The following is a 20,468-nucleotide window of genomic DNA, read 5'->3' as shown; positions in this document are numbered from 1 at the left end:
GTCATTTAATACATGGTCAAACTCTGAACTTTCTCCTGCGAGTAATATTTTCATTTTTTCAACTATATAGTTTAAACCATATTTTTCATCAATCTTAATAATATTATATTTATATATTAACCGTCTGAAGCAGCAGTTTTCAATCGCCGAAAATCCATGCGCTTCAACATGTAGACAAGTGTCGATGGTGAATTTAAGATCAGCTCGTTTTTTCTCAACCGTGTAATTACATGACAATTGTCTTTTGAATGGTAGTTTGTTTGTTGTGCTCTTTCCGGAAGTTTTCCTATTTTACTGAACGACTTCATCACACTGCGCACCCTTCCACTGCCACGACCGATAATACCTATTCCAACCCATCGTTGCCGGCAAATCGAGTGCAATACTAAAGTGTTGGTAGAGCAGTTATCGTTAAAGTTTTCTTGTTTTTACTTTCGTAACAGCGATTATGCGGCCAAAAGCGTGGTAATTCAATGGCGGATCCAAGCAGTTTTCGTTTAGCTCTTAACGTTAATTATTATTACGGTGATGAAAAAATATATATATATATTATTATTAATGCGTAAAGGTTCATGGTGAAATAAAACTTTGAAAAAAATAACGTGAAGTAACCATGAGCTTAGATAAGAAATTAAAAAAAAATCATTTCAGATATTATTCTTTCTCATTCACAAATAAATACATTTATATACGAGATACTAAAAAATTAACCATTAAATCGGCACCAAGTTTTTCTAAAACATTAATTTAATAGTACTATAATAATATGGCTATGACTATAATAATTCAAAACACATCTCAACAGTTTGATAACAAATACAAATCTTATAAATAATTAATCTAAAAAGTGTTATAGCAAATATCTAACTATATATTTTTAAGTTGTAAATAAAATTATTTTATTATTTAAAGAATTTATTGTATAATATACAAAATAAAATAGTAATCGAAATACTTAGTTTTATAAAAATATGCTTTGATACCTATGTAATTAAATTATTAGGTACTAATAACTTCCTAACTAATATTGTGAAAATTATTCAAAAGTATATTTAATAAGGAAACCAATATTAAATTATGTAATTTAAATCAATTTAACAAGTCATACTTATACAAATACATTAATAACGTTTTGTTATATTTAAAAACGTTTTCATTAAAGACAAAAATGCTGATTTTATAAAATTGAAATTGTCAACGCAATTTTGTATAGCATCTAACTTTTTATTACTTTTTTTGAATATAGGTAAGTACTATATAATTTTAATTTAACATTTTAATATGAAACAAACCAATTCTTATAAATCCTAACCCTAGTTTTTTTTAATGAAAAAATGCGAATATTAACCAGTTAGAATTGAAACATGCAGACATATTTAAAGATAAAATGCAACACATTATCGCAATACATTAAGAACATAAAAAAAAATAAACGTGGCCATACACTGGAGTAAAATATTAAATTAGAATATTACTATTATTCTTAATATATATTGTAATGGCCTACTTTCTAGGTCACGTGAATAAATAAGCCACAACAACTTGAAGTAATATAGAAAAAAAGATGGAAAACAAGTAATTTAAAATAGGTTTTAGAACTTTTCAAAGTTATTTTTTTTAATTAAAAGCTTTTTTGATATTTTTAAAAACTTTTTATACTTGAATACAAAAGGATCATCAAGAATTAAAACGTCTCTACGATATTTTACTTCCTTTAATTTTTAAAAAAATATTATAAATCTTTATTTAATCATAAAAAAAACAGTAACAGTTTATTAATCTATAGTATTTAATATGAGGTAATTTTTTTATTAAAAAGGTATAATTTCCATAATATTAATATACTAAGTTCTATTGTTAATCAGTTTATGAGTGATGATAGAGTCCTGAAATAATTTCCAAACATATTTTTCTATAATGTTATTGAGTAAATAGGTACAAAATGTTTTTGTATTTGGGGTTTTATCAAACAACTTATAAATTGCGTGTTACTTTAGATATTGTACAAAATATATTGGTATTGCAAGACAAACTTTTTGTGACACATTCAGACTTAGAATGTTTATTTATTTTAGATCTTTATTTTTTTTTTTCTAAGCTCCAATATCATAAATTGATATTGTTCCAAAATTGTACGTTTCAAACCATTGCCGAAATTTAAAGGATTTATTGCACACAATATATTTTCATTGTATTACTTATTGTTCAGCACTAAAAACATAGGTTTTATGTGTCATATAGTGGAAGGATGATAATCGCGCAAAGATAATATCTCTATCTTTATACGATATTTATTTATTAAATCAGTGTTAGAGTTTCAATGGCTAAACTGTACACATATTATATTATATATATTTTTATTTTTTTCAAATAGCACTTCAAATGTATAAAGCTCAACTAAAATATGTATATTGATCAGTTATAAATATACATAAATATGATTTGATTCATCGCTGTAAATATTTTGAATGCTCAGTTAATCTATTTATAATATAATACATAATCATATAAAATGTATTTAATATATCTTCCTAGTCACAAAATTTGTTTTATGAACTTATTGCAATAACCTAAGTGTTTTTTTTCTAGTGTTATTCTCCAAATAAAAAAACCTTTAATCTACTAAAAAAAAATGTGTGACTTACACTAATGTTTCTTCAGTCACTGATAACACATACAAGCATCCTTACTTAAACGTTAGACGATAAAGAAGTTAATGGTAGCTGCATTTAACCTTCCCATTGCTGTTAAAAAAAGCTATAATACTAATATTTATGGTTCTAAAACTCTCAAATACAAAGCGTTTACTTAAATAGTTAATAAATAAATAAATATATTGTAGGAGGCGTTACTTTTACGCCAACCCATTATTAATAAAAATGAAAACACATAAATTTAAGAAACAAATGATAATACTTTAATATTTTAAGATAAATAAATACAATTGATTTTATATTGATACTACAAAATAATAATAAAAATAATAGTAACTACTAAAATCATAATGATAAAACGTCATAATTGAACGGACACACACATCTTTATTGTATGCGGTAACAGAGAGGAGGGATGGCAATGTGACTAACCTCCTATCCTATAAGATAAATATATCTTTAAATTTGAGCATACGTGAATTATGTCTTTTACTAAAACACATTCATTCGTAAAATCATTAGCCTTAAATGTATTTATTGATAACTCATTTGAAAGTTCAAATTTATTCAATATTATAAAATACAATTAATTTTACATTAATTTGTGCATATAAATAATCCATAATTGTAAAAATGTTTAGTTTTAATTATACAAAAAAAAAATAAATAAATAAAAATAGAATAATATTAATAACAATAAATAATTGTTAAGATAAGGTAATTTATTAACTAGATGTATTTTTATCTATTGACATATAAAACTATATTCAACAACATAAAAAAAATATTTTACACCGAATTATCTATTAACCTACAGTTTCAAATATTTTTAGATGCCACAAACAGTGCTATAATGAACAAAAAAAAGTTTGATTTATATTTTTTTTTCAATCCAGATTGTTTTAGACTTTAGTGTATATGGTATAGTTTAAAGCATATTATACTTATTAATATTTTAATGATCAAAGCACTCATTGACAACACTCATTATACGGTAAAATCAATTTTAACAAAAGCTCTCAATTAATATTTCAGACAATGTAATATCATTAAAAAGTACACGTCAAAGAAATAAGATAAATGTATTTTCACATCGTTATCATTATTATTTTTTTTTACACTCTTATTTGTTTAACACGTGTTTCTTTTTAATATCTTTGCACGAAATCTTAAAAATATTTTATTTTTCTTTAAGGATATGAAAATAAATAAACAAAATAATTATTTCAATTTCCGATTAATTTAAGTTTATACTATTTTTTATTTTAAAAAAAAAACCGAGTAAACAAAATAATAGATGTAAGTTATAATACACAAATATAAGGCATCGCCAATTATTCTTATACCATGTTTATATTTATATTCTTTGGAAATATGTTAATTTTAGCTAACATACCGAAAAGTAAAATATTATTTTTTGATGCTTGTTGCATATCAGGGTTTAAAGTAAATTAAAGATTCAGTTAATTGTATTTGTATATCTGAAGCTGAAGCTATACATTATGCAAGTTTTCGGGTAAATACAGAATTCATTTTTTCAATCCCACAATGCCTATCTGTCAAATAATTATGTAACTGACTTAATTTGTTATTTGTCTTATACACACTACAACGAAACAACTAGAAAACGAATCGTCTTAACAGAACTATACGTTTATATTACTAGAATGAAATATTTGAAAATATTTTATGAAATAAATTATATAAATGTGACATTATATTTCGAATCTATAGAATTAAAACAACACATTATTTACAGGCCGCTAACTAGTTGCTTTAAATAGGTAACAAGAAAACAAAATCATATATCTGATTTAGGTTTCAATTTTTTAATAATAATATTTGAAATATATATATTATGTATACTATACGAATATACGAGTATTATATGTCAAATATGTTAATATAAAATAATCTTCTTTTGGAAAATCTGCCTTAGTAAATGTGCATATTCTAGTGTATAGAAAACGCTATTCTATAAATATTTGATTTATGTTATACTGAATATAATTACATTAAATTTGTATTTACCGAGTAAACAGTTCTTTAAATAAGGTTCAACGTGACATTTTGCACATTGAATACAAATCTCGATAGAATTTACCTAGTCACTCTTCAACAAAACAGTTCATCGGTAAATACAAGCACTATACTCACTGATTACACTATATCGAATTTGCATCCAATCTTTCTCGCGGGAGCATTTTAGGATGCGTGTTGTATGCACTCTACACAGTAAAAAATTCAACTACTAAGAAAACCAATGACCTATTTAATTTTAGAAAAAAAAATTGAAAATAAACGTTTGCCAAACGACCGGTCCATCCCGAGGGAATTAGGGAAAACAACCTAACGAAATAGGATTACGCAATGTCTTAGGTGAACCATTCGATTTTCTCAAACACGAAAAAGGTTGATATGGGACACACTTTACATACAATTTAAAGTGATGGACTTAAATATTCAAGATAGAAGGAAACTGAATTTATATTTTTATTCCTAATTTTATTCTTTCGAATGAAGTTTTCTGTTCAACAAACATAATATATTACAAGACCTAAAATACAATGATTCCAATATTTTTTCATAAAATCTGTCAACAAACCTCACACCAATTTAAACAAATATTTTTATTTTTTATCATTATCATTATTTTCGCTTTGGTTACATTATCATCATTATTGTGTAAAATATTAAAGCCAACAAATAATTCTTAAAATGTGTAAGTAAATTATTTGATCAATCAAAAGTTTATAAATGTATAAAAAGGTACTCGCGTATAATATTTCATTTTTTTATCAATTAACAAATCAAATTAAGACATATTTTTTTTTCTCCTAATAGAGAACTTCCAATCAAAAATTTTCGTGATTTTCAAAAATAATCAGAACGGTAAAATTTTAAAAGTTTATTTAAATATAAGATTATAAGTAAAAACAAAAAAGAGCAAACTTAGTATAGTGTTTTTATTAAAAATAATTTCTAATAATTTTTACTTAAATTGATGTAATAATGAATAAAATATAACAAATATTTTTATTTTAAATTTAAAATTTAAACATTCATCAATAAAATTATTGTTGTACGTTTATATATTTCAATACTTTTTAGTAAATATTAAAATTATTATTACTGATAGTTTTTAAGCTGTTTGATTTTAAATAAAAATATTCAATCATATTATATGATAAAAAAATTAAAAAAATGTTATAAATGTTTTATGATATATAATTATTTAATATTGACAAGTTTCTGACATAGGCGCAGTTATTGTAAGGAACTGGGATAAGTGAGTTTAAGTCCTTAAGCCAAAGGATTGAAGCACCTCCACGGGAATAATATGTAATTACCTCATTGCCTATATCTAAGCCTCATTCAGCCGCACTGCAGATGTGACTAATATATCTATTGGCGATTACAAGTCGATAACATTTTCAGATATCAACTTATCGTACCTAAATAACCCACAAACATAATACATTTCACAGTGACTAAATTACCTCAACCAATAAAATTGTTATGCGTGCACTAAGTTTAAATGACCAGTTTCGGAGAGTTTACATAAAATATCCGACAGTCCTATCCATTAAATTATATTGTAACTAAGTGACAATCATTATGATAACTAATACAAAAAATACTTTGTTAAATGATCTATAGATCATTGTCATAGTAGGTATTATAGAACTAGAGCATCTTTAAAAGTTTCCAATACCTTGTCAAACGTCAAAACTTTTACATGTAACAATAACTATGTTTATTATAATTACGTTTAATACCAAGTGTATAACTTATTTAATAATTCACGTCTTCACTCGCCATTGCATATTATATAACATCGGTTATTATATATAACATTTATTTCACTTTACATCACTATCACTTCCACTACAGTTGAGTTTCAGACATTTAGTCACGTTAAAATGTCTGGTATTAATACGTTAAGTCATTTATGTTGAAATTTCATATTATAGTTGTAATGATGATCATCATCTGCAATTGTCATTTAATTGGACGTACTATAAATTATTATATATTATCTTGTATAATATTACGATGCGACGCTTTCGAGTTTGTTTTTGACCAATTGTTGATGCAAACATTCATAGTCTGTTGAACTAATATAGCAGAGAAGACAAATGTATAAACTAACAAAACTGCATGATACTCATTCACGAAATGATTAAATTACGTATGACTATTATAATACTCTGAAGATCACGCAAATTTTGGCTATATATTTCCGTACTACAAAAATCAAAAACTTGGCCATATTATAAAAAACCTTTGGGAAATGTCGTTTATAAATATTATTATGCTACGCTTGTCCTCTACTCAATTTTATTAAACATTTTTTTTTTTTTTTTTTTAAGGAATATAAGGGATATTGAAAACTAAATTTTCTAATTCTAACATCCACAGGTGTACCAAACATATTATCTAGTTTAACAGCTCGGAATACGGGATACTAGTTGAATTCCGTATCATTTATTTTTTGTACGAAATTAATAGTTCGATAGAACGAATAAAAAATACACAATCACTTATAACAGTTACATGCTCCCAATGCTCCCAAAGGTAATATTTAAAATATGACAAATATGTATCGTTTATTGTTAAATACATGATATTATAATGTCATTCTTAATAAAACATTTACATTGTTGTAACTTTATACTAAACACATATTTATAAACATATAATATGAAAATACATAATATACTAGTTGAGCAATTATAAATAAAATTTATCAAAAGCCAAATTTAAATAATTTTTTTTTCGCTTTCTCTTTTAAATGTCATTAATTATTTTGAACACATAATATTAAGTTGTAGATCAAAATATATAAAGTGAAGTATTCAAACTATTTTATAATTATTAAAATGTGAAATCAAACAATAAATGATTCTTTCAATTAAATTTATATTAATACACATTATAAATGGACACAAAAAAAAGTTTGAATTAGCAAATTCTTACGTAGCTTTGTATACTTTATAGTATAGGCTATAAATAAAAAAAACCATTGTGCATTTGATGGAAAATTATTTATTCGTTTCAAAACTGAAGTATTTTTTTTTTTTTTTTTTTTTAATTTACCAATGATATTTGAACAATGGTATCATAATATAATGTAATCATGAAACAAAATTGTTTTCGATTTCTGTAAAATAGATTAATTTAAGTGCATAGTTACTACAATAAAATTACTGAAATGTATTCAATTTGAATTTAAAATCCAAACAAAGTATTTGAGTATTTTAACACACCGGTTTTTTTCCTGCAAAATTGAAATAAAGAATATTTTTAAATTTTAAATAACACAAATTTGATTAATAAAAAATAGATAGTTAAACTTAATCTTTTTTTCAAATAGTAGTCTTGATTTATTGAATCGCTTTTTTTTAACAAACTATTTCTCATTAAATTTGTTTTTTTTTTTACTATGTTTAGCATAGTTACTTTACATTACTATTAATATCAAACGTTGAGTAAAAATAAAATAAAATGAGATATTATTCCATTACAAAAATCAATAGTCTTCAAGTTGTTAGTAACTCACCACATTAAATAAAAGCTATAGTATATCATTAATTCATTTAATTTCAATTTACTACATAAAGTGTTTTTAAAACATTAGACCAATAGTTAATAAGTAATAAGTAATAAATAAAAACTTAGAATAATATTACTGGATTTTTATAAAAATATGTTAACGTTTGTTAACATTTTAAATCCAAAATATTTTTTTTTTTTTTTTGCAATAAATCTAAGAATATAATTTGACCCATACGTGACAAAAAATAATATCACAAATAATACCTTTTATAATGGTTATTATTATTATTCTTTTTTCTATTTTCTGAGTAATGAACCATTTAACTAATATTGATTTTGTTTTAAGCTAGCTACTCTAAATTTCAACAATTTTGTTGTTGTTTTAACAATTTTTCTTCAAATTCTTTGCATGTAAAATTATACTGTAAAAACCATCTCTATTACCGACTTCATATAAAAAGTTTTTCAGTGAAACTTCAAAAAACTATTTCCAACCGAAAAATGGACACACGCTCGCCTGACTGACTGAAATAAAACACGCTGCCATTTTTAAAGCCAATAAATTCTTCTATCCACTTTGAATCTTACCTTAAAAGGTTTTACAAACTATTGGTCAGTAGAAAATGTATTTTCGGTAGTGGTGACTATTCAAACGTTCGCTATAATACTCGGTGGCAACAATTTTAAGTTCAACGTGGAATAAATCGTAATCGCGCCTGTAAGTCCGTGGTATTATAATAAATCATATTTTATACGCGCTGTGATAACACCTATTTATCGACGTATATTATTATTATGCGTATAATAGATGAGGTTACAGCTGCGGCTGCGATGGCACCGACGATGATCGGTATATTAATAGGCACCTTTAACCCTAAACTGCCGCAAATTTACATGTTTATAATGTTATTATAATAAAATAATATTTAGTGGCACACGAAGAATTTTTAATAGGGTCGAGCAAAAGTTTTGTATAAAACATCGCACAGAAAGTCACAGCCGACGTATGCATATCAAAATAAACAATAATTAACGCACACGTCCCCCTCTCCGCCACCGACAACACAATCTCTTACCATTACCCTTTTACCACAAACCCCTTACACACACACACACACACACATATATATATAAACCATAATTATACAATAATAATAATAATAATAATAATAATGATGTTAATGATAATATATAAGTAATAAGTAAAAGGTGCACCGAGCCGTGGGCCATCTCTTTTTAATATTCAACGTACACGCGGCGAGATAACTTCTGCGTCAAAAATTAATGGAATTATCAACTTTGCTGCATGTATATATAAGCTAGCGTTTGTCGCGTCGAGTAGAACTTTTCGGTGCCCAATACGCGATTATGAATTCCGTTCGCATCGCGCTGGCCGTCCCGGTTTGGTAAATCTCGTTACACGTATAGACAAGTACCGTATAGGTATAGAACTCGGTCGAGTTCGGTTCCGGACTACCGGGCGTCTCGACGTAACTGAAGTTCCTATAGGTTTCCGTCACCTTAACAACGTATCAGCTATTTTTTTTATTTTTTTTTTTTTACAACATCCCTATCCGCTGGTTAATCACAACTTATTGTCTGATGTATAAATTATATAATAATATAGATATTAAGTTAATATTACAAGACGGTTATCGATTTCGAGCGAATAATGTCGGACGAAAAATATAACCATTTTGTCGTTTATGTAAAGTAAAGCGGAAAAATTGTACATGTATAAGCAACGCCTTCGCGATGCATTAGTTCTAAGTGTTTTAATACGTTTATAAATACAGAATTAAATACAATAGCATCATATTATTTTCACGTTTACTGATCATAATTTCCATTTTATAATTTTAGTTTTTTAATAATAAAAACGCAAAATGTTTCTGACATGCTACATTTAACGTTATTATATCCTACACAGCTATAATCAGTTTTTAAATTGATCTTAAGATCAAACTAAGTAAACTATTAATTTTGAGGAGAAAAATAAGCAATTTGACCAATTTTTTTTTTTTTTTATAGAAACTATTAACATATATTGTGGATAATAATACATCTTAATCGTCACTAAATTTATTATAATAATATGAGTAAATAGAACAAAAGTTAATATGAATTACTTGATCGATATTTTACTGTAGTACGATAATAATAACATATCGCAGACCGTTTTAGTGATTTTATCTATGTTTTTATAATACCAAATATTTTATCTATAAATTGGCAGAAAAATTACATTTTTTTTATAGACTAGAAAAAACTTTATTACCTCATTTTCATTGTGTACACTGTCGATATTATGTGATCCTTCCAAACAATATTACAATATTATGTTTAAAAATATTTACAGAGTTTAGTTCTTATATTGTTCATTTACAAAAACTATTTCAAAAATAATGAACACATATCTAACAGATATTAACTAATTTATATATTTTATAAAATTGTATTTTTTTTTCTTATAATATATTCACGTACGATGGAAATACTTGATTCACTACTGTCCGAAAAAAGACAACAAATTACACGCCAAGTTTTTAGAATTTTTCATTTCTGGAGCAATAAATTATTTTTACGTCTAAAAAATTGAAAAAACGTTAATACAAATAAAGAAAACAATAAAATACAATTATACCTTACACTTAACAAAATTACGTTAGCTTAGCCTGTCAAATTCTAGAAGGTTTTGTTGTAAATATCTTTGGCAGTTCGTTTATTTTGATCATGGTCGATCGCTTAATAATTAGTGATGCCCCATATATTTCAAGAAAATTAAAAATAATAATAAATAAATAATTATCATTACAACAATGATAATAATTGTTATTAACTTATATTTTTGTCTGTTTACAGATACCACTGCTTCAAGAAAGTTCTTGCAGGAATTTCTACAGGATATCCCTCCACCAATTATTGGCCCAGTGTTCGATAAAACTGTGCCAAATAACGTGACTGGGTTAGTTGGTAGAACCGCGTACTTACATTGCAGAGTCAAGAACTTGGGCAATCGAACCGTAAGTATTTGATACTCGAATATCTCTAAATAATATTTACCAAGAATCGTCTAAAGCGATCGACGAAATCCCTTTAGTGTGTTTTAAGTAGAAGGGCATAGCGACATTGTAATAATATTATAATATTTTAACAATCAATTATTACGGAAAGCATATACTTTCTCGTTTAAATATTTATTTTGTATCAAGCTCAAACTATAATATAGAAACCGTTTGCAATAGCGATGAAAACTTACAATACTAAAATTAACTACGAAGCTAGATTTTTTTTTTTAGTAATAGTAGTAGTAGTGGTAATAGTAGTATAGAAATAATTAACAATACGAATGTAATAAAATAAAAAATAAAACATTTTATTTTATATCCAAGCAACAATTTATACTTGTTGAAACTGTTTTGAAATTGCGAGGACAATAAAATTTTTCTAAAAACATCTGTAGCGATTGTTTCTGAATTTACTGTGTATTTTATATCTTTCAACATCTGGTATATTATACTTATTTTTTTTAAGTATTAAAGTTTGATAAAAAAAAAATTTTAAATCCAATTATAATCTTTATGTGATTTTTATAAACATTTAAATAAGACGTTTTAGTAACGACCATTTCGACTATGTAAATTTAATTGTTAATCGGATACAATAGTTGATATAAAAAACAAAGATAACTAATTAGTATTTCATAAGATTAGATTTTTCAACGAATAAATCGACTTCTGTAACTTTAATATTACTTTACAATAAATAATATTTTTTCCATAATTTTTTAATCCTGTTTAATTTCATGGTAAAATCTTCAGGCATTTATACAGATAGGTTAGATTTTTAACTGAATATAATTACCTACATAATGTATGTCTGCATAATCTTATATAATATAACTTTTTGACAACTTAAATCATATATTTGTATTAATTTATTTTTAAATTAAATTAAAGTACGCCACAATGATAATAAAAACAACTGCAAAGCGGTTATGTTCATATCATATATTTTTATTCTAAGAAGAAACAATTATATTTTTTAAATTTCAAGCAACTTAAAGCATTGGAGTTGGATAATTGAAAACTTTATAAAATATAACCGTCTTATAGTTATTATTTTATTTTTTTATGTGATATGGAAACATCTGTTTCAAATCGTTCATGAACGTTATTATGGTTGTGACCAGTAATTTTGTCTTTTTGTAGTGACCAGGTGTTGCCGTTGGATAAAAACGATTTTGCTTATAATTATTGATGTCGATAAAAAAATTAAACTGTTAAAAAGTTAAATACCACTATAAAAATAACAATTACTTTTCATCTAAGTTCTACATATTTTAGGTTAAAATAGCATACTGTAAGACCATACAATAAACCAAATTAACAATCTATAAAATACGTAAATTTTAATTTGTGCAACTTCTTAATCCAATATTAACTAATTTATTTAATGTAAATATATTATTATTATTATTATTATTGTTATTATTATTATTTTATTAATAATATCACATATAACTACTGAAAGTTATTTAAAAAGTATATTTTTTACAGTGATAAGTTTTAAGTAAACTATAGTTGAATTTATATTATTCTAAATGATATACTGAAATGATGAACTTTTCTGTTTGATTATTTAATATCAAGGTTAAATATCTTTTGTTAAACTATTATTTACAAATAATATGCCGTTAAAGCTATTTGAAATCACGAAAGTAAATAAATTATATAACATTATGAGTATTCAAGTTATAGATACCTATAAACACTATAAACTAGTAGGTAGTCAATAATTGTGCTGTTTAATCATATTGTATACAAAGTAACAATTTAAAAAACGAATATTCTATGTTTCTATAACGTTACTAAAATTTAGAAGTAGTAACGGTAAATATAATGGAATATATTTGGGACTTAGAGGTAATAATATGGTAAAAAGCGCAATGGACTTAAAACTATTTCATTAAGTGTAAATATTTAACATGGAGTAACCTATATAAATTAAATTTTATTATGTAAATACGTGAATCAACAATTTTACAGGAATTAATAAATATTTATTTATTATTTTGCAATAATTAATATCGTATAATTACTTTTTTTTTTCTACGTATTCATTTTATTTCTTCAATGAATTCAAATTATAGAAATATATCATTTGTCATTAAAAAATTATCATATCAATAGAAGTAGGTAAATTTTGATTAAATTGATTTGATGTCATTGTTTATATTGTATACTAATTTAAAAATGATTATAATTTCATAATCAGATTTATATATTAAAAGTATATACTGTATTATCATATTATTTAAAAAATATTTATTCCATTTTTTTTTTTATCATACTTATTTTTTTTTTTTGGCAATATACCTATATACTAGGCTTATGAATATTCAAATATTTGTGTATGATTTCATACTCAGAAATATTAAAATTACAATATTAAAACATGTGTATTTAAGTAATTGTGTTTACTTTTATGTTTAAAGTAATGAATAAAATTAATTTATAATTGAAACTAATGCATTTCCAATGTACAATTAATTATTTTAAATTAAATGCATTTTAAATACATTTATTTCTCGATCTTAAAAAAAAAAAAAATACACTAAATCAAAAAATAATACTAAGTTTTTAAATTACTCTATATTATATTCAAATGTGGTTAGTTATTAGTTTTTACGGATTTTATGCACCTCATTACATATTATTAAAATATTCCTATTACGCTTGTGAACAATTAAAAAAAATAAATTAAAAAAATATTTTAATGAATAAAATCTATAATGGCAAATTATTTTTATCTAGCATACAAATCCAAATAAGTAAAATTGGAATATTAAAAAGCAAAAAAAAATTGAAACTACAAATGGATTGGATCAAAGTATTTCCTAATGTAATCGCAAACGTGGTTTTTGGAAAAGTTTAATAATAATTGAAATATTTGATTAATATTATAGCAATATAACAATAGTAAATAAACATAATTTACTCGCCAAGTTCATAGATTGACAAATACCAGAGTCAATAGGAAATGGGGAGGAAATAATATTGCGTTGTTCAAATATTCAACATAATATTATTACGATTTGCAATAAACAGTTACAGTGTGCGTTGAAATTTTATTTTCGTACACAAACGATAGACAACGGCATGCGACTAATTTCCCTGAGCACAACTATAGTATTATAATATTATGATATTCCATGGTGATACGATGTACCATTTGTTCGAGTTATTGTGCAGAACACAAACTGGATAGTAGTCATAATCCTCCCATCAGCAAAAGAAAAATGTCTTGTGAAATTGTTTTTATGATCATTTTAAAAAAAAAAAAAAACGTACAACAAAGAGCCACAATCCCGTTCTGCCACAGTTGCACCACATTGAATAAAAAACTGTGGAATCTATGTTTCGAGGGTTTCAACACCGATGCGGTCAGCACACTGGCGGCCACCACCTTTTATGTACCATTTAGTATTTACGCTCAATTTATTTCAAACTACATATGTATACATAAAAAAGTAAGTGCCATTCGTGGTCAAATATAACACGAGTAGAAAAAATGTGTTGCACATAGAAACATACGGATAGCATGTTTTAAAGTTTATTATTGTTTATTACTGTTGGATGCATCGATCATTTTTAGTCAATATAAATGCCTACCACGACACATTCTCATTGATTAATAAATATAAATATCTTAATTCAGAAGTCGATAACGTGTTAAAACCTTTCTTGTGGATATAACTTCTGTATTATTCACTACCGGCAAAATATATTGATTGATCAATGAATTGCAGTTATAAACTTATAATGGTTTTAAACTTTTAAATACGCCATTGTATCAGTACATAATACTGCCGATTATAATTCTTCGTACGCCTCTAAATAATGTAAAGGGCAATTTAAACAATAATAAACTATTTTTCTGAATAAAGCACTTTTTTTTTTTTTTTTAACACTTACGTTAGATCAAAAATGGCGATTAAAAAATCTTATACTCTGATATTTCACGAAATAAACCTAAGATACCAGCAAAAATACGTTAATTATAAATTAACGCCCCCAAATATAGACTTATTGAGTGCTAAGATTCACCTCGTATTTATGTGTGTGTGTGTGTGTGTGTTTTGAGATAATAGTGATAATAAATAGAACTTGTACGTAAAGTCTGTCCAACGCTCAAACTTTGAATTTCTTCTATTCTTGTTGAAATATATCTGAATACCGTAAAATCATTTTGTGGTTTCTAATGAAAACATTAGGTTAGGTAATAATTTGTATTTAGTTTATCGTGGCTGGTACAGTCATAATCTTACACCTTAAAATTGATTTACTATACGTATTTCATACGTCTTAAGGTTAGTAATTTTGAATTCTGAGCGGAGCGATGATTGTATTGATTTTTTAATAATTTGTGTTTTTTTCCTGTATCTATTATCAACTTTTACACGTTTTGTTTATTATTATACTAATCTAAAATGCACTAATTTATTGTCGTTTTAATAAAATGTATTGGAAATTTGTAATAATAATTTATTATTTAAATATTTAATACACAACCATTAGGAAAAAATTCATATTTTATTTTTAATTCTTGATGAAACGTAGGTTTTTAGCAAAAAAACACACTAAAGAGTTTAAACATATACCTATGATGTTTTTTTATTATAATATATTTAAGCTATTGACTTATTTAATAATAGCTTACATTTTAATCTTATATTCTGAAACAGAATATTTTTTTGAGAATTTAAATGTATAAACATTGCATTTTTACATGTAATTAATTAGTTAAAAGTATTTACAATTTTTATGAGAAGTTCGGGATAGTATAGGAATACTTCGCAAAAAGTTAGTTTAATTTTCCGCTTTTGATTAGATAAATGCTTTTTATTAATTAGTTACTCGTTTAAAATTTTATCTGTAAGTTTTTAAAATTGAATATTGATAAAAATAATTTTAGCTTATAATATAGATTAATTTAACTATAAATATAGTTTATTAAATTATTTACATTGAATATTATTTTTAATTTTAGTTGAATAACTGTATGTTTACATGAAATAAAATAAAATAAGATTTCATTAAAAATATTATAACGATAAAAAAAATATAACTATTTTTTTTTTTTAATGTTACTTATTATTGACAAAATTATGTGAAAAAAATAGATATTTGAAGTGTGAATAATTTATACAAATTAGTAATTCTTTTAGAATCACCTTTTGGAATCTTAAATCAATTTGTAAGAAGTACGTTCAAGTTTTTGTGCTACTAACCAATAATATTACAAGATTTATTTTTATTAAGTTATAATTTTGATTTTTAGTATTAAAAAATTATTTTTGTAAATAAATCTTATTGCTTGTTTTGCTTAAATTTTTAATATTAAGAACTCTTAACATTTTAAACAGTTCACAAGAAGGAAATTTTTCTGTTTGATTTTTATTAGGGCTTTGGTCTAATTCACAAATTATATACAACGAACGTTGATACTTTTCCAGAAAATTAATGTTTACCTTTAAGAGATTCTCCATAAATACACATTACACATCCTTCTGAGCTTTGTGCATTATATACTTTGTGACGTTTTATGTAAAGATAGCGATCATACTCTTTTCAGTAATGATGTAGCTGTACAAAAACGTGTACCTAGCGCATTAGAAATGTATGTTTAAATTACGCTTTGAGATTATTTAAATTGTAAATTACAAATCATCAAACTAAAAAAAAAAAAAAGATCCATTGTAGAATACGTATAAATAACGAATTATTCTGTCACGTGATATTACTTACTATAATGTTATCTCAGTTTTAAAATAATTTATAAAAACTGAACGCCGTAACTTTAAAACGTGCAGGTAATGTTAATTGACGGATGTAAATATTTAATTATTCAAACAGAAAAGAGATGTTTAAGAAGGAGATTTATGTGGATGCTATCATACGCTTACATTTAGGTTATAATGATCGAAATTTGTCGTTTTCTGTGTTAAGAAAAACTAAGCAATACAATCGCCGAGACAAATTATTGCTCTATGTAAAACTCCGAATAATCATTTTTCGACATTCCATGATAAAACTATTACATTACTAAGTCACGATTCATTAATTTATATAATAGTCCTTTATACTACTCGATAACAAAGACAATTTATGATTATTATTACGTATTCAAAATGAGCATAGGTACGAAATATATAATAAAGTTATAAAATATGTGAAAAGAAAATGCTAAATAATCGTTTATTTTTTTTTTTTTTTTTTGAGAATAAGAATAAAATAAATAGAACCTACAGGATTATTATACTGTAATAACTTATAAGTCTTTATTGCTACAATGAAATGCATAAATATATATATAGTATGCACTAGTATTAATGTTTTATTCTCATAAAGACTTATATTAACCTAACGTTTAGTAAATTATTATTATTATTATTTTTTTTTTTCATTCTAAAGAATGTGTGTTAGTGCATTTTTTAACACCAAAACAGTCATACATTTTATTATATATATATATATATTTTTTACATGTATTCTTCACCTAATGAAAATATATTGTTCTAAAGTGATAAATTTTCCCACAAAACACTGGTGCTATCTTATATTATTTTCAATTTATAGTCAGATGGCCAATGGAGAACAAACATGTGCTATAAGTAACAGGGTCGTTTTATCCGTTGTACGTGTTTTGTCTTCGAAGCTTATATTTACTAGCCACAATAAGATCGCCTGCCAGACGCAATATTCAACCGCACAAGACAAATAATAGCATTCGACGTGTATCAATACCGATCGCACAAATACGTTGTCTATACGGTTAATCGTTGCGCAGTGTTCGAAAACGCCTAACTAAATACAATGAGGATTTTCTTCAAGCTGTGCTGCATAAATAACCACATGAGTTTATTATTATTATTATTTTTTAAATCACAAGTAGAGTGGCTATACTGGTGGGTCATCGATTGATATCGCATCGGGATTATCAGAGATTTGTCGACGTAGGAAAATAATGCATACGGTTTCGTAGAATAAACCGATGGCACTTAGTGGATTTTCTTGAATTCTCATCGAATTATTAAACGCGAGTAAACTGCAGACAGGATAACAATAGCGAGTACTTGTCGATTGTCTCAGCACACGTCACCACGGGTGTTGTGTAATAATTAGTGTCTTAAAAGTGTACGGTTTTCTGAAAGACGTAAATGTAATTTTTTAAATTGTGTTAGTTTATGTCCAACGTCTACCGCTCTGTATTATAGAAAGACAGATGTACTAATTCACATAAAATGTTTTTTTTTTTTCAAAACGAATGAAATGTTATATTGTAATAAAATCAATATATAATATATATATATAGCTGTATAGCTGTAGGTAATCCACCACATTGCACACTAATAATATTTAATTATCCGTAGATATATAATTAAATCACTCAAAACTTTTATCACCGTTGACATCGTTATTCGTTTCCGTTATTATAACTTATTGTATAAAATAGTTATAATATTATTCATTCTATAGTCCACTCAAATAAAAACATTTTTTTTTTTTTTTTTTGTTAAATTCATAATTCGTAACCCTACTATACCGCCTATTTTAACAGCAGCAAAAAAAAAAGTTGATAGTAGCTTAATAAAATACAACCACCCTCAGAGGTCCACAGCATAATTATATATTATTTAATTTAATATAGACCCCGTCATCGTTTGACTGACGAATTAAGTGTAGTTTAATAAAGTATGTTTTTGCATGTATGTGCGCGTCTGTATGTATATCTGTATTTGAAAACTATGTGTGATAGTGACTGTATTATCCCGTCATGTGGGTGCGTTATAGTAATTTATGCACACCAGTAGAACAATTAGACGTTGAACCGGATGCGGATATACATATATGTACACACAACCCATATTATAATATGACACATTAAGATTATTTACTTAATAAGCAGTTGCTACGACCCGAGGAGCGTTTAATACACTATTATTTACACGAACGCGTCAACACACGCTACTATTATGTAGTTATAACGTGATGTAATGAGAATTTGGGACCCAAGTATGGTACTTATATTGAGTTCACATTTCAAATGACATAAACGCGTCTCGCAAAACAGTTTAGTTACTTAAGTTAGCGGTTGTAATTTTTTCGAGAATAATATTCGTTCATTCTTATGTAGCAGGTGATTTACCATTTTTTTTTTTTTTTTTACCAGCATTCATCCAATTGGTATTTTGTTTCAGTCTTTGAATCTTTGAGTGGAGTCAGCAAATCATCGGCAGATGTTTTTTTTTTTTTGGATATTTCGTCTGGTTTTACCTACAAATAGGTAGTCTGCTATTACAGAAATAAAATTATCAGCAATTTATTATTTTAACAATATTTTTACTGATTTCGGCAATAAAAAATACTTTATTTTTAATGATAGTTCCCTGTGCCCTAATTAGTAGTTGTCAACTGGCACACGACAACGATGTAACATTTACAAAAAATACACACATTACGTTGCTTAAATTTTACCTAACACACTCACTAAATTCTACATCAACGGCTAGTCACGATAATTTTTTTAAAGTTTTTATTTGAAACGGTCAATAATTGACGGTACCGCATAACCGCTATCCATTCCCAATCGCATGCGACACTGCCAAAGTACAATATCTATACGGGTTAAACCTATACATATAATATATATATATATACGAAGAAATTCTATCCGGTTAAGTATCTACTAATGAAAAAATGTTCATCTTATTGTTGCTCTGCCGACAACGACCACCGTTAATTAAATATTGGTAACGTTGTTTGTTACGTGATTCGCGAGCAAGGATGTGCGTATTATTTATGTAACACACATTACACTCTTGTTTGCAACCAGAGACAAAGAAAATTAATCTCTTTTTCTCGTTCACTTTCACAATACATGTAAGTACGCGAATGCGTGTGCGTGTGTGTGTATGCTATTTTGAAACAAAGCTGTGCAGGCGATGAGAGCAAGACAATTCTTTGGGCTTATACAAGACGACGTGCGTCTATCCACATCGTTGGTGTTTTTCAACACTCGAATTATAAGATTTACTTCGCATAATCGCGTTTAGAAGTCATGTTGTCATTTGCTAATAGCCAAGGGTGTGAAGCCCCGGCCCCTTATTCGCAGTATCAATCATGCCGTCTATGCGCTAATATCCTGTGTTCTCTGTGTTTGTAAATTTAGTATTATTTTATTTTTTACCAG

The 20,468-nt window shown here is 25.8% G+C and overlaps 1 protein-coding gene across 3 annotated transcripts in view; it reads left to right on the top strand.

Moving 5' to 3' along the window:
* The window catches only part of LOC112594873 (zwei Ig domain protein zig-8-like), a 234,466-nt gene that overhangs the window by 171,580 nt on the left and 42,418 nt on the right, over positions 1-20,468 (top strand). For all 3 annotated transcript variants that reach the window (XM_025339886.1, XM_025339884.1, XM_025339885.1), the window contains one exon: positions 11,076-11,236. In XM_025339886.1, coding sequence (XP_025195671.1) covers positions 11,076-11,236 — 161 coding nt within the window. The remainder of the gene's footprint in view (positions 1-11,075; positions 11,237-20,468) is intronic.

This window comes from Melanaphis sacchari, unplaced genomic scaffold (genome assembly GCF_002803265.2).
Source record: "Melanaphis sacchari strain LSU unplaced genomic scaffold, SCAv2.0 Contig244_pilon_pilon, whole genome shotgun sequence".
NCBI lineage: Eukaryota > Metazoa > Arthropoda > Insecta > Hemiptera > Aphididae > Melanaphis > Melanaphis sacchari.
The sequence above is the reverse complement of the archived record's forward strand: the minus strand, read 5'-3'. Positions and strand labels throughout refer to the sequence as shown.